Raw genomic sequence first — 14407 nt, 5'->3', positions numbered from 1 at the left:
TTCGTTTTTAAAAAATAAATTCCCTAATTGTGTCTGAGGATGGGCATGTTAGAGTAAGTTTTCATAGACTTGCGGGAAATTTAAATTAACAGCCCACCCAGAAAGAAAATGTACATGTTTACTTTGTGACCTCATTTCTCTGGTAACAAGTTTATTAAAGCAAAATAATTTTTTGAGGATTATTCAGAGATCCAGAAGAGGTGAGGGGTAGAAGTTAAGTTGCATTTTGAGGTATTATAAATTATAGGGACCAGGCATAGTGGCTCATGCTTATAATCCAGCATTTTTGGAGGCTGAGGTAGGAGGGTTGTTTAAAACCAGAAATTCAAGAGACTCCCTCTCTACAAAATAAAACGTTAGTCAGGCATGGTGGCTCGTGCCTGTTATCCAAGCTACTCAGGAGGCTAAGGCAGGAGGATTGCTTGAGCCCAGGAGGTGGAGGCACCAGTGAGCTATGATCGTGCCACTGTACTCCAGCCTGAGCGACAGAATGAGACTCTGTTTTTTTTTTTGAGACGGAGTTTTGCTCTGTCACCCAGACTAGAGTGCAATGGTGCGATCCCAGCTCACTGCAACCTCTGCCTCCCGGGTTCAAGTGCTTCTCCCGCCTCAGCCTCCCACGTAGCTGCAATTACAGGCGTGCACCACCACTCCCAGCCAATTTTTTTTCGTATTTTTAGTAGAGATGGGGTTTCACCATTTTGGTCAGGCCGGTCTTTAACTACTGACCTTGTGATCCTCTCACCTCAACCTCCCAAAGTGCTGGGATTACAGGCGTGAGCCACTGCCCCTGGCCTATTTCCTATTAAATAAAAAAATACATTTTAAAATATATTATGGGGTTTGAATGAGCTATAGACCTGGGTTTGTTTGTTTGTTTTTTGAGACAGAGTCTTGCTTCTCGCCCAGGCTGGAGTGGAATGGCACAATCTTGGCTCACTGCAACCTCCGCCTTCCTCATTCAAGCAATTCTTCTGCCTCAGCCTCCTGAGTAGCTGGGATTACAGGTGCCTGCCACCATGCCTGGCTAATTTTTGTATTTTGAGTAGAGACAGGGTTTCGCCATGTTGGCCAGGCTGGTCTCGAACTCCTGATCTCGTGATCCGCTCGCCTTGGCCTCCCAAAGTGCTAGGATTACAAGTGTGAACCACCAAACCCGGCCTTAGACCTGGTTTTGTTGTTTTGTTTGTTTTGTTTTGTTTTGTTTTGTTTTGTGTTTTTGAGATGGAGTCTCTCTCTGTTGCCCAGTCCACTGCAATCTCTGCCTCTCAGACTCAAGCAGTCCTCTTGCCTCAGCCTCCAGAGTAGCTGGGACTACAGGCGAGCACCACTATACCCAGCTAATGTTGGTATTTTTAGTAGAGGCAGGGTTTCGTCATGTTGGCCAGGCTGATCTCAAACTCCTGACAAGTGATCCACCTGCCTAGGCCTCCCAAAGTGCTGGGATTACAGGAGCAAGCCACTGTGCCTGGCCTATAGACCTGGTTTCGTATCCCAGCTTTATTACTTGCTAGCTGTACTCGGCCTGGTTATATTCATCTTTCTAAATTCATTTATTATGGAAAGTGTAGTATGTATTTAGAAAGTTCCTGGCTTTATTACTCTTAATAAATCTACAAGTACCTTGCCAATGGGTGCAGAAACAAACATATGACGTTAGAAATTTAAAGATCGTTTTCTGAGTAATGACCGATATGGGTAGATAAGTGAAGTTCACTAACTTACCGCTTTGAAACAGCTGAAACAATACTAAATATAACCACAAGTAGAGCCAGAGGAGAATGGTCCTGGCAGAGTGGCAGTGACTAGTATTTTTTTTTTTTTTTTAATGTCTTCTGGGATTTTTGAAGATTGAAGGGGATCTTTAGAATAAATTGCAAATAGCAAACAAGTTGGTGCTTGACTGGAGATGGTTTTCAGATTGAACAGTAGATTGCTTTATCTTGTTTGAATTGATAACTTAAGGTAATGGTCCTGTGATGGTTGGACGCAGCTGTCAAAATATTATTTTAATGCAGTGTGATTTCAGGATTAGTCAAATGGGAGACAATAAAGTCTGCAGGAAATGATAACCTTTGAGTGTGGGAGAACACGTGATTTTGTTAAGCAGCCCCTGCCATGGCACAGAGGTCCCAGGACTCCTGGAATCCCATTTTTGACTACTTCCTTCCTTGCAGGGAGAAAGAAAATGCACGGTTTTAGCTTTGTACATTTGTTTTTATCTCATGATTTTTTTTCAACCACGGACCTAGATTAAGGACATAAAATTGAGGTTAATGGCTACCTCCTTTAGAATTAAAATGAAATTGGAAATTCAGAAGTTTTTGAAAACAAAAGAGAGCTAGAAATACCACACTTTAGCAAAGCAAGAAAAGTGCACCTATGGATTTTTCTTAAGTTTAAGAAATAGGAAATAGATATTGACTTTTTTTCAGCTTTTTTTTTTTCCAATTTTTTTTTTAAACTCAGGTGAGTTATGCATATCTGAAAATGAAAGAAGGCTTGTTTCTAAAGAGGCTTGGAGCAAACTGCAGCAGTACTTTCCAAAGGCTCCTGAGTTTCCAAGTTACAAAGAGTGCTGTTCACAGTGCAAGGTACTGAATGCTACTGACATCTGGGGAAATGGCATGCCACCTCCTGGGTTGACTTCCCAGGGAAATTAACATTGTACTTCTGACGGGGGTGTAGGGAGGAGGCAAGTCATGTGCTGTCAGCAGGAGACAGTTGATTGCTTCATTCTCTTTCAGATTTTAGAAAGAGAAGGGGAAGAAAATGAAGCCTTACATAAGATGATTGCAAACGAGCAAAAGACTTCTCTCCCAAATTTGTTCCAGGATAAAAACAGACCGTGTCTCAGTAACTGGCCAGAGGTATAATGACTCCCACAAAGGAAAGAATGCATCTTTACTTTTTAAGGCCCATGCCAAGTTCCCAGTGAGCTATTTCAGAACAACCCAGAACTTCTCCTATTCTCATTTGTTTAGTTATCTAACCAGGGGATTTACTCCAGCCTGCTATTTTTTGGTAGAGGACTGTGTTTTCATTTTATTTATAAAACTTGAATAAGGACAACCAAAGTATATTATAAGGAATTTGTCTTAAGCAGGCGGTAAATTGACGGATACTGTTTTGTGATTTTTGTGTTCTAGGATACGGATGTCCTCTACATCGTGTCTCAGTTCTTTGTCGAAGAGTGGCGGAAATTTGTTAGGTAGAAACAAAATATGTTTTATTTCCTTTATTGTTATTATGACTCGGTTTGACTCTGGTATTTTTTAAGATTTCATGGATTCTGTTTGTTGTACCCTTCATGGTTACTTTCACCAGCACACACTGAAAGCTTTCTTTTCTATTAAGTTAAATGAATAAGCCTAAGAAACACATTTAATTACTAATATTTTCTTAAATATATCTCTGATTTTGAAATACTTATTTTAAAATCTTCTCTTTCGTCATGCAGTAATTAGGTATATTTCTCCTCCTTGTCTTATTTGAGTAGAAAGCCGACAAGATGCAGCCCTGTGTCATCAGTTGGGAACAGCGCTCTTTTGTGTCCCCATGGGGGCCTCATGTTTACATTTGCTTCCATGACCAAAGAAGATTCTAAACTGTGAGTTCCTTTTCTTTATGTGATTTTTTTTCTTTTCTCTTTCTGATGATTAATAAAGTGTGTTTAGGAAATTTCTCATCTGACATAGTCTATTTTAAGAATTTAGTCCTTTGCTGAATTGTGGGTTTCCCCCCGCTTTTAAAAGAAAAGAAAGACTACTTCTCCAGGAAAGACAAGAGGCTGCCAAGGCTATTTGTCTTTTTGCTCCTTCCTTGTCCCTCTTGGAGACAACACAGCCACCCTTTCTCCTCCCCCCGCTGCTGGTGACCAGCGCTGTGACCTCTTCCAGAATCACAGAATCAACATGGTCTTGGTTGTAGGTTTCGTTGTGCCACTGCCAGGCTTCAGACAATTAAAGGAGGAAGATAGCACGGTGGCAGAGCAAAGCCACTGCACTGGTCATCTGGAATTCTAGGGTCTTAGAACCAAAATTTTATTCCATGCTTTAAGTACTTCCAGAGGTGTTCATCTGTGAATTTCTCCCCTGATTTTACCAAAAATCATATATGCGAGAAGGTAGAATGCTTCCAACATTGTCAGAAAAATCAGGAAAAGGAAATTGGAACACATAAATAAAAATGCCGTTGGGGTTAAGCTAGAGTTTTATTATTCATATTTCAGTACTTTAACACCATTGAAGGGACTTGAAAGTTTATATATTCTCTACATTTTCTCCCTACCTCTTTTTCTCCCTCACTCTCTGCATCCCTCCTTCCCTGTTACTCTCTCTTGCTCTGCATCTCTCTTCTGTTTCCTCCCTCCCTTTCTTCCTGTCATTGTTATTACTGCAAATGTCAGACTTCAGGAAAATATACCAAGAAGCAAATGTGTGTTACCAGTCAGTTTAAAAGTTAAATGGTTCAAGTATGATTAAAGGCCCCACAGTGCTTATCCTTCTGTTGCTACTTCTCTCTCTGTCTCCCACCCTTCCTCTCGCAGGAACCACTGTCGTGAATTTATAGAGTTTATCTGTCTCAGAAAGTATTCTGTTAAAAAAAAAAATACATGCACATAATGTCTTGCATATTTAAAACTTTTTATATAAATGGCATCATACTGTATTTATACTTCTGCAACTAACTTATTTTACTCAATTATGTTTTTGAGATCTAACCATGTTGATTCATGTAATTTCAGTCCATTTAGTTTCGCTGCTGTGGTAACATTCCTTTGTATAAAAAACTATTCTTTGTTGATGATATGTATCTTTTCCCTCTAATTCCTTTGGATTAAATGTTAGTGTTGATGGTTTTGGTTTAGCAGACTAATGGATTATGTTAATTCTCTTAATTTCCATGTGTCTTAAGGCATGTTGTGTTTTTTTTTGCACAGTATAGCTCTCATATGGCCCAGTGAGTGGCAAATGATACAAAAGCTCTTTGTTGTGGATCATGTAATTAAAATCATGAGAATTGAAGTGGGAGATGTAAACCCTTCAGAAACACAGTATATTTCTGAGCCTAGTAAGTTTTCATATTGCTTTTGGTTTCTGTAGTTAAGAGCTGACATTTTAAAAAGAATGGGTGTGTCAGTGTTGTCTGCTTAAAGATCGTGTGGCGGTCCCAACTCCCTAGGTGGAAACTCTCATTATAATCATCTCATTATTTGTACGTTTCTTTATGGACAGTAAATGGATTTCCTTATCATTTGCATGTAATAGAAAATATTATTAAGAGTTTGGGCCAGGACACTAGCTCACACCTATAATCCTAATACTTTGAGAGACTAAGATGGAAGGATTGCTTAAGGCCAGGAGTTTCAGATCAGCCTGAGCAACATAGCAAGACCTTCTCTCTACAAAATAATAAAAATGTAGCACATGTCTGTAGTCTGAGCTACTTGCTGAGAGTCTGAGTCAGGAGCATGGCTTGAGCCCAGAAGTTTGAGGCTACAGTGAGCTATGTTCATACCACTGTACCCCAGCCTGGGTGACACAGCAAAACCTTGTCTCAAAACAAGAAAATGTTACTAAGAGTTTAATGAATATTCACTAGTAACTTTGATATATGTTTTTAGATCTTTGATTCTTTAACAATGATTCCTCAGCCACTTCTGTTTTCCCCTTTTTTTTTTTTTTTTTCCAAAGAACTCTGTCCAGAATGCAGAGAAGGCTTATTGTGTCAGCAGCAGAGGGACCTGCGTGAATACACTCAAGCCACCATCTATGTCCATAAAGTTGTGGATAATAAAAAGGTACTGGTCCCTCTTGTGGTGATGACTAGTAATGATCAAGCGTGCTCTTTGACTTGATTTGCTGTTGTATTTGCACTGAGGGTCTGCCTAGGACTGCATTTTTGTTCCTTCAGAGCTGTTTGGCATCAGAATTGAAATTGGACAGTAATTGAAAATGAACAGTTATGTGATTGTATGAGAATTTAGTTTGTTATTAATTGATACATAGATATTTATTGAATGTCAGCTGTGTTCCAGGAATGGTCCCGGTGCTGAGGATACAGTGATAAAGAAGGCAGGTATAATACCTGCTTTCAAAATTATAGGGACCTAGTGAGAAAGATCAGGAATAAACTATAAATTCATATGACTTCACACAGAAATGACTGTTTTGAAGGAAATTTAGCAGGGTAAAGTGGAGGTTAGCGTGAGACAGGGAGTAACAGGAGAGGCATCTTGGAGAAGTTGTTTGTACCCAAACCCTCACTGTCAGGGATGCAGCCTGGGAAGTGTTTTCCAGGCAAAGGAAACAAAGGTCAAAAGGATAAGCCTGATGTGCTTATGCAACAGAGTGAAAACCATTGCACCTAGAACAGCGCTGTCCAGTAGAGCTTTCTGTGGTGATGGACAGGTTCTAGGTTCTGTATCTGTACGGCGCACTTCAGTAGTCACTGGCCACGTGTGGCTGTGGAGCATTCGACGTGGCTAGTGTGACTGAGGAATTTAGTAGTTGATTTAAAATTAAATAGCTGCATGTGGCTAATGGCTACCCTAGTGGCTATTGCTGATCTAGAATGAAATGTATTCCAAGAAGGGATCATGATACGGAATGAGCGACCATAGACTATCAGGTTTTATACATCATACCTTTATCAAGACCGGGTTTATTGGGTTTTTTCCCAGTGTAGCTATAAGCCCCTGCAGAGTTTCAAGCAAGGCCATGATATGATCTGATTTATAGTTTAAAAAAAAATCACCCTGGCTATAGTGTTTGGAATTGCTGTGAGGGCGTAACAGGAATAAGAGAGGCCAGTTAGAGCCTTTTGCATTGACCTGCAAGGACAGGTGAAATCGATTGGATATATTTGGGAAGTGGAGGTGTTAATACTTGCTTGGATTGGATTTCCAAGCATTTTTATTATATTAGGGATGGCTCTTGGGTAGATCCTGACCCAGATCTCTAGATATCTTATTTATTTAATTCCACGGTTTCTAGGATTAAAGACAAAATGGAATACGTTTTATTTGATGCTCGTTTCCAAACACATTTTTTAGAAGGGTAACTTACAAATTATGCTCTGGAGGCCAAGGGTTCTGCTTTACAAGTTAAATAAACTAAGGCCTTCATTTCCTAAGTTGCCGAGAAAATGAAGTTAATGAGTATAAATGTCTCTGTTCTCCCTGTAGAATTTTCTTAAATCTCTAGTTCTCTAGTATAAAATACTATCCAATTTAGCTGTAGTTTCATTGTTCAGTTTAATACGAGCATTTCATAGTGTTCTGCAAGAGAACGCTTCTTCCATCTTTCATTTTCTCAATTCTTAAAGAGCATGTGACTCCTGCCGCTTGAATAGTTTGAGAACTTGAAAAGGCTTGAACAATCAGTGTGCTGGGGAAGGTGTCAAGCACCTTCGAACTTCTGCAAAATAACATCATTGTACAAGACTGATAGTAATAACTGCTCTGCAGAGACCTCTTAAATGTATGGTGAGCACATTAAATACTACAAGAATAAGTCATAGGGCAAAAAACCAACATGTTAAAAGAGCATAGAAAACCGAGAAGGCTTGATTCTTGATCCACTTTCCAGTCTATAATCCCACCATGATAAAGGTGTTCCTCCTCTTGATAAAGGTTGCCGGTCCCAGCCCCTACATCTTCCATAGCCTGCCTTCCTAGGGTCTGACCTACTTCTCTTTGTTGTCCTGGCACATTCAGGTGATGAAGGATTCAGCTCCAGAGCTGAATGTGAGTAGTTCTGAAACAGAGGAGGACAAGGAAGAAGCTAAACCAGATGGAGAAAAAGATCCAGATTTTAATCAAGTACGTGTTGAAGCTGCTTTTCATTGTTATACTTTCTGCTCTTCTCTCTTCGAGAGCAGCCACTCGAAGCCCCTGGCCATCTCTCTGTACCCTATATGGGCTATTGGTTCTTTTCTTTCCTTTTTTTTTTTTTTTGATACAGAGTCTCACACTGTTGCCTGTGCTGGAGTGCAATGGCACGGATCTCAGCTCACCGCAACCTCCGCCTCGCAGGTTTAAATGATTCTCCTGCCCCAGCCTCCTGAGTAGCTGGGATTATAGGCGCCCATCACCACACAGGGCTAATTTTTTGTGTTTTTAGTAGAGACAGGGTTTCACTGTGTTGGTCAGCCTGGTCTCAAACTCCTAACCTCGTGATCCGCCCACCTCAGCCTCCCAAAGTGCTGAGATTACAGGCATGAGCCACTGCACCCGGCCAGGATATTGGTTCTTAGCTCCCATCCTTGTCTTTCCTTAGTTTTGGTGGCATGCTACAGCCGTCCTGATTTCTCATGAAAAGCCATGAACCACATGATTCCAGAATGAATATATTTCTTGCTATTAAGTAAGAAAGGCTAAAATGTAATGTGATGATTAAATTTTTAGCTGAGAAAGAAGACTAAAACGACACATATCTTGGTTTCCGGCTCAATCAGAATCTTTATGAAAAAATTATTTAACTCTGATTTTCTCATTACAAACAATAACCTTAATAATGGAGTATATGAAGTCTCTAATTAAGATGTTAATCAAGCGATCAGATCAGCTGATGTGTTAGTCTTTCATTTTTCATTGTAGCACACTTTAAATTCTTGCGTTAAGATGGACTGTTTTCTGGGCTGGATGCAGTGTCTCGCACCTGTGATTGCAGCCCTTCAGGAGGCTGAGGCAGGAGGATCACTTGAGACCAGGAGTTTGAGGCCAGTCTGGGCAATAGAGCAAGATCCCATCTCTACAAGAAATAAAAAATTAGCTGGGCATGGTGGCACATGTGTGCAGTCCCAGCTACTCAGGAGGCTGAGGTGAGAGGATTGCTTGGGCCTAGGAGTTCCAGGCTGCAGCGAGCTATGATTGTGCCACTGTACTCCAGCCTGGGCAACAGAATGAGAGACCCTGTCTCAGAAAAATAAATTTAAATAAGTTTTCTGGACTGTTTTGTTAGGACTTTCTTCCTTTTTTTTTTTTTTTTTTGAGACAGAGTTTTGCTCTTATTGCCCAGCTGGAGTGCAGTGGTGTGATCTCAGCTCACTGCAACCCCTGCCTCCCAGGTTCAAGTGATTCTCCTGCCTCAGCCTCCGAGTAGCTGCGATTACAGGCATGCGCTACCACGCCTGGCCAATTTTTTGTATCTTTAATAGAGACGGCGTTTCAACCAGGCTGGTCTCGAACTCCTGACCTCATGATCCTCCTGCCTTGGCCTTCCAAAGTGCTGGGATTACAGGCGTGAGCCACCACACCTGGCCCGTAAATTGTCTTTTGAGAATAGGAGATGGTGGGACTATGGTTGATGTTGGTGGAGATAAGTTTCAGCTTCTCAAAAAGTCAGACCCCCACATTGGAGGATATTTTGTACTTTAAACTCACGGATATTCTACTCTACTTAGAGTTTTATTTTTAACAGATGAGATGTTTGTTTTCTTTCTTTACTGCTAAAATAGTGTAGTGAAATTATAGTTAGCGTTCTCCCTGAAAGAATGAAAGTGTTAAAATAGCCATCTGCGGTATCTGTGACAGAGCAGAGGTATCTGGGCTTGTTGTCCTGTCTGCACGTTGATACTGTTACTTCATTTTTAACATTGATTGAGAGAGTCTGAAAAGCCCTCTTTATTTGAATCTTGGTGTGCCCAAAATAAATGTTACTTGTGGTTTCCAAACTGGTATAAAGGGATGTCACCATTTGTTTTCCATGGCTTATTGGAGCTCATAAAATAACCTCAAAACACCTGTGAAGAAGCAAAATCATGCAGTTTGTGACAGTGATCAGCCACTCTTTAAGTTGTCCTTCCTAATCTGTATTTCAGTCAGTCAACACTGGAGGGCCCTTTGCTTCAGTGCTAACCAAATCTGTACACTTGATGAGAATGCAGGTTTTCAGTTTAAAGGGGATATTTTTCTATAGTAAGTGATGCCCTTATTAAACTCTGTGTGCATATATACATCTTGTGTTCCTTGGTATAAGAAACAAGGTAAAGAAGGGCAGCAAAGTCATGTCTGCAAATGCTTGTTGAGACGTATTAGTTGACTCGGTACTAATATGTCTCCACAAGCGTTTGCAGACATGACTTTGCTGCCCGTTACCCTGTTGTCAGCTCTGTTTTCATGTCCCCGTCTCTGTGGTGGGGACATCTCTGTGGTCTATACAAGCCATCTTTCAAGCCACATTTTGTACAAACTCGATTGTGTGCTTTTTAGTTGATATATTAAAAGTGTGTGTGTATGGCCGGGCGCAGTGGCTCTCGCCTGTAATTCCAGCACTTTGGGAGGCTGAGGCGGGTGGATCACTTGAGGTCAAGAGTTTGACACCAGCCTGGCCAACATAGTGAAACCCCATCTCTACAAAAATTACAAAAATTTGGTGTGGTGGCATGGGCCTGTTATCCCAGGTACTGAGGAGGCTGAGGCAGGGCAGGAGAATTGTGGAGGTTACAGTGAGCCAAGATCACGTCACTGCACTCCAGCTTGGGCGACAGAGCAAGACTCTGCCTTAAAAAAAAATGTGTATGTATGTACATATCCATCTCGATTCAGGACTGCATTCTCTTTTGTCTGGCAGTACTGTATGTTTTAGTTATTATCACTTGGTATTATGGTTTAATCATCAGTTGGGAACCTTTTTTTTTTTTTTTTTGAGACTGAGTCTCACTCTGTTGTCCAGGCCGGAGTACAGTGGTGTGATCTTGGCTCACTACAAGCTCCACCTCCCAGGTTCATGCCATTCTTCTGCCTCAGCCTCCCCAGTAACTGGGACTACAGACACCCGCCACCATGCCCAGCTAATTTTTTTTTTTTTTTTTTTTAAAGTAGAGACGGGGTTTCACTGTGTTAGCCAGGATGGGGGAATCAAATCTTTTATTGCCTGTTGTCACTAATTCTCTGTTCTCTGGTTAACTTTGTAAATTAGTTTGTTAAACTTGACATGATGTTCTTACTGTCTTTAGTTTCTGTTATTTTAAGCTTTGCTTTTCACCCTAAGAGTTGTTTAGAAAAACCATCTACATTTTCAAGTGGTTTAGATTTTAGAAAGCTAACTTTTTTTGATTATCTAGTTTTATTCATTGTGGTCATGACCACAGCAATTTTTCAAAGTGGATGTGGAATCACTCTACTTAGTTGTGGACGACAACAGATTTCACGTTTATAAATATGATAGAGAATGTTGGGGAACATTGCTTTTTATACTATAATTATTTTTTATACTTCATAATTTTCTTCTGTCTTCCTTTTCCTTGTTTGGATGTTGTAATACTCTAGAATATTTTACATTTTGCTTTCTCACAGAAAATTTTTGGCTCACAAAAAATCTCAAGTGTAACCTTCCTCTTTGGAAAAGAATAGATAGTCCCTGAAAAATGTTCAGCATTTTCAAAATGTCACCCTCTTCATCACATATCTCAGTACATAGATAGCTTCTGTAATTGCTGCTTTAAATCCCTGAAATAAAAAATGATGTGTTTCTGCTTGTCCTTAGTGGAGATAAACAAATCCCCTTTCCTCTTTTCTCTAAGCTAGATAAACCTAACTCCTTTGACTTCATCTAAAAATTTAGGTTCATCTAAATTTAGGTTAATACTCGGTATTGGGTATCACTTAGGTAATTGAAAACCTTCTAAAACCAGTGGGCTGGTTTTTTTGTCAGTTAAGTTGGATTTAAATTCTCCAGATTAAGAAAGAAATAATTCCAGGAAAAGCCTTTAGACCCATTTAAAATCAGAGTTATTAAAAAAATCTGTCTTGCTTGATGCTCAGAGTTTTGTTTTTTGGTTGTTTTGTACTTCTAAAATAAAATTATATGTTAATGTAGTTATTTTTCTTTATATTCCTGATTGTAGAATTTGGGTTCAATTTGATCTTTACTTTCAACAGTTGAGATTGAGAAAAATGTTTCATCAGCTTTCATTGTATTTTTTTTTTAACCCATATGTGCATTTAACTTTTTCTCGTGAATCTTAGAATCACCCAATTGCCTATGTAGATTCAGGGCTAGAGCTGAACTAGCCTCAGGCGTGTCTAGCCAGTGGTAGGCACCCTGAACAAATGCTCTTCTGTGTTCGGGTCTTGATCACCTTCTGCTTTGCAAACTGTGGAGCTCGTGAGTAATGAATACGTGGCATCTGTGTCCATAATGACCACTAAACCGCTCTGCTTATGCACAGCTGACGCTCATTGACAACTGTGGAAACCAGAGCCAGGGCCTTGAGGTTACCTCATCCAGATTTAATTAAACCAGAGGAAAAGATTTTCTTAAAAATCCTGCTGCTTTTATTCCCTGGCCTGGTTGGCAGAAGAATCTCCCGTGTGCTTCTCACCCACCCCCTCACCGGCCACCACCACCACCACCTTTGGTACAAAAAGCAGAAGAATCTTGATCGTTAACCTCTTGATGAGGGATTTATAGGAGTACTTTAGAGGACATTTGGTCCTCATCTATTATTTTTTTCTTGACTAGTACCGTATATATCATGCATACCCATGGGCATCCTTTTTATAGCACCTTTAGGTAGTCATGGCCATGATGACATTTCCCCTCTAAAAATAAAGACAGTGTCTACATAATACTAATAATGTGCTTATAAATAAGAAAACTAACGAAAACTCCCTAATGTCCTCTAATACCCATACTCAGATATGTCTTGAACAGTTTTTTCCTCTCAAACCAGTATGTAATCAGGATATGTGTTGTTTGTATCACTTTAGACTTAGAATTTGGAACAGTTACTCTGCCTCCGGACCCCCTTTCTCTCCCTTCTTTTTTTGAGACGGAGTTTTGCTCTTGTTGCCCAGGCTGGAGTGCAGTGGCGCAATCTCAGCTCACCGCAACCTCCGCCTCCCGGGTTCAAGCAATTCTCCTGCCTTAGCCTCCCTAGTAGCTGGGATTACAGGCATGAGCCACCACACCCGGCTAATGTTACATTTTTAGTAGGGATGGGGTTTCTCCATGTTAGGCTGGTCTCGAACTCCCGACCTCAGGTTGATCCGCCCGCCTCAGCCTCCCAGAGTGTTGGGATTATAGGCATGAGCCACCATGCCTGGCTCTTTCCCTTCTTGACGTTGAGCTTGGACCAGTTTGATTTCTTTTAGATTGTTCCATGTTCTGTATTTGGCTGATTGTTTCCTTATGTTACTTATTTTATTTATATATCCCCTATATTCCAATTTCTATAAATTGAAAGGTGGGCGTAAATGTTTGATTACATTCTGGTATAACATTTTTGCAAGAATATTTTATGAGTGAGGCTGTATATTTTGCCATTAGAAAAAGTGGTACAGTCTTATTTTTAGTCAAATTGTTTTTTTTTTAAATTAAGGTTCTATATTTTATTTTTAAATTCACGGCAGTTTATACTTAGTTTCTATGTCATTCTCAAGAAGAGAAGAAAATGTTTTAAATTCAGGTTGTTCATTGAAGTTTTTCAATTTGTTATGTTTTTCTGATGTAAGGTCAGACTTAATCATTTTGATTTTAAATGTCATCTTTCTCTTTTTTCTTTTTCATAAAAGAGATGGAATCTCTGTCACCAGACTGGAGTACAGTGGTGCAATTGTAGCTCACTGCAGCCTGGAACTACTGGGCTCAGATGATCCTCCTGCCTTACCCTCCAAGTAGCTGGGACTACAGGCTCATGCCACCATGCCTGGCTAATTTTTGGTGGAGATGGGTCTTAATATGTTGCCTAGGCTGGTCTTGAACTCCTGGGATTATAGGTGTGAGCCCCCTCACCAAACTTTAAATTTCTCTTGTAACAAACATTTGAACTGCTTACATGCAGTTAGAGGTGTGTATTACTCATTCTTTTCTTCTATCAATTATATGTGAGCTTGCTAAGAAAGTCTCGTTAGTCACTACTCATTGTTTACATTGAATTTCAAATGGTTAAGGGACCAATAAGGAAACAGCTTTTGTTTGCCTGAAAACTTCATGAGCAAGGGTCACATTGTGGTTAATTTCAGTGCTTTCTTCATTTCCAATCTTCATTATAGAGCAATGGTGGAACAAAGCGGCAAAAGATATCCCATCAAAATTATATAGCCTATCAAAAGCAAGTTATTCGCCGAAGTATGCGACATAGAAAAGTTCGTGGTGAGAAAGCACTTCTCGTTTCTGCTAATCAGACGTTAAAAGAATTGAAAATTCAGGTGAGGAAGATGTTTGTTCAGGTTTGCTCTGGACTTAAGAGGGCCTTCATGAATTCCTGCTTTCCACCTGTATTTACATATATGTATGTATCTGTGTTTTTTTCCAAAAGACTTAAAAGTTTTCAAAATAGCCAAAAATCTTTTTGTGAAGATGAAAGTGAATTTTGGGTTCTGGAAACTTGGGCTGGTTCTGCAATAGCTTTCTAATAATGAGAAACATTGGGAACCACTTAATTTGTCACATGTCGA

At 40.0% G+C, this 14407-nt stretch overlaps 1 protein-coding gene across 5 annotated transcripts in view; it reads left to right on the top strand.

The window, feature by feature from the left end:
• The window catches only part of USP48 (ubiquitin specific peptidase 48), a 102732-nt gene that overhangs the window by 72545 nt on the left and 15780 nt on the right, over positions 1–14407 (top strand). For all 5 annotated transcript variants that reach the window (XM_050790358.1, XM_050790348.1, XM_050790338.1 and 2 more), the window contains exons 16-23: positions 2470–2594; positions 2748–2870; positions 3150–3211; positions 3500–3610; positions 4943–5073; positions 5697–5803; positions 7721–7825; positions 14003–14158. In XM_050790358.1, the coding sequence (XP_050646315.1) occupies positions 2470–2594; positions 2748–2870; positions 3150–3211; positions 3500–3610; positions 4943–5073; positions 5697–5803; positions 7721–7825; positions 14003–14158 (920 nt within the window). The remainder of the gene's footprint in view (positions 1–2469; positions 2595–2747; positions 2871–3149; positions 3212–3499; positions 3611–4942; positions 5074–5696; positions 5804–7720; positions 7826–14002; positions 14159–14407) is intronic.

This window comes from Macaca thibetana, chromosome 1, assembly GCF_024542745.1.
Source record: "Macaca thibetana thibetana isolate TM-01 chromosome 1, ASM2454274v1, whole genome shotgun sequence".
NCBI lineage: Eukaryota > Metazoa > Chordata > Mammalia > Primates > Cercopithecidae > Macaca > Macaca thibetana.
This window is presented reverse-complemented; position numbering and strand designations above follow the sequence as displayed.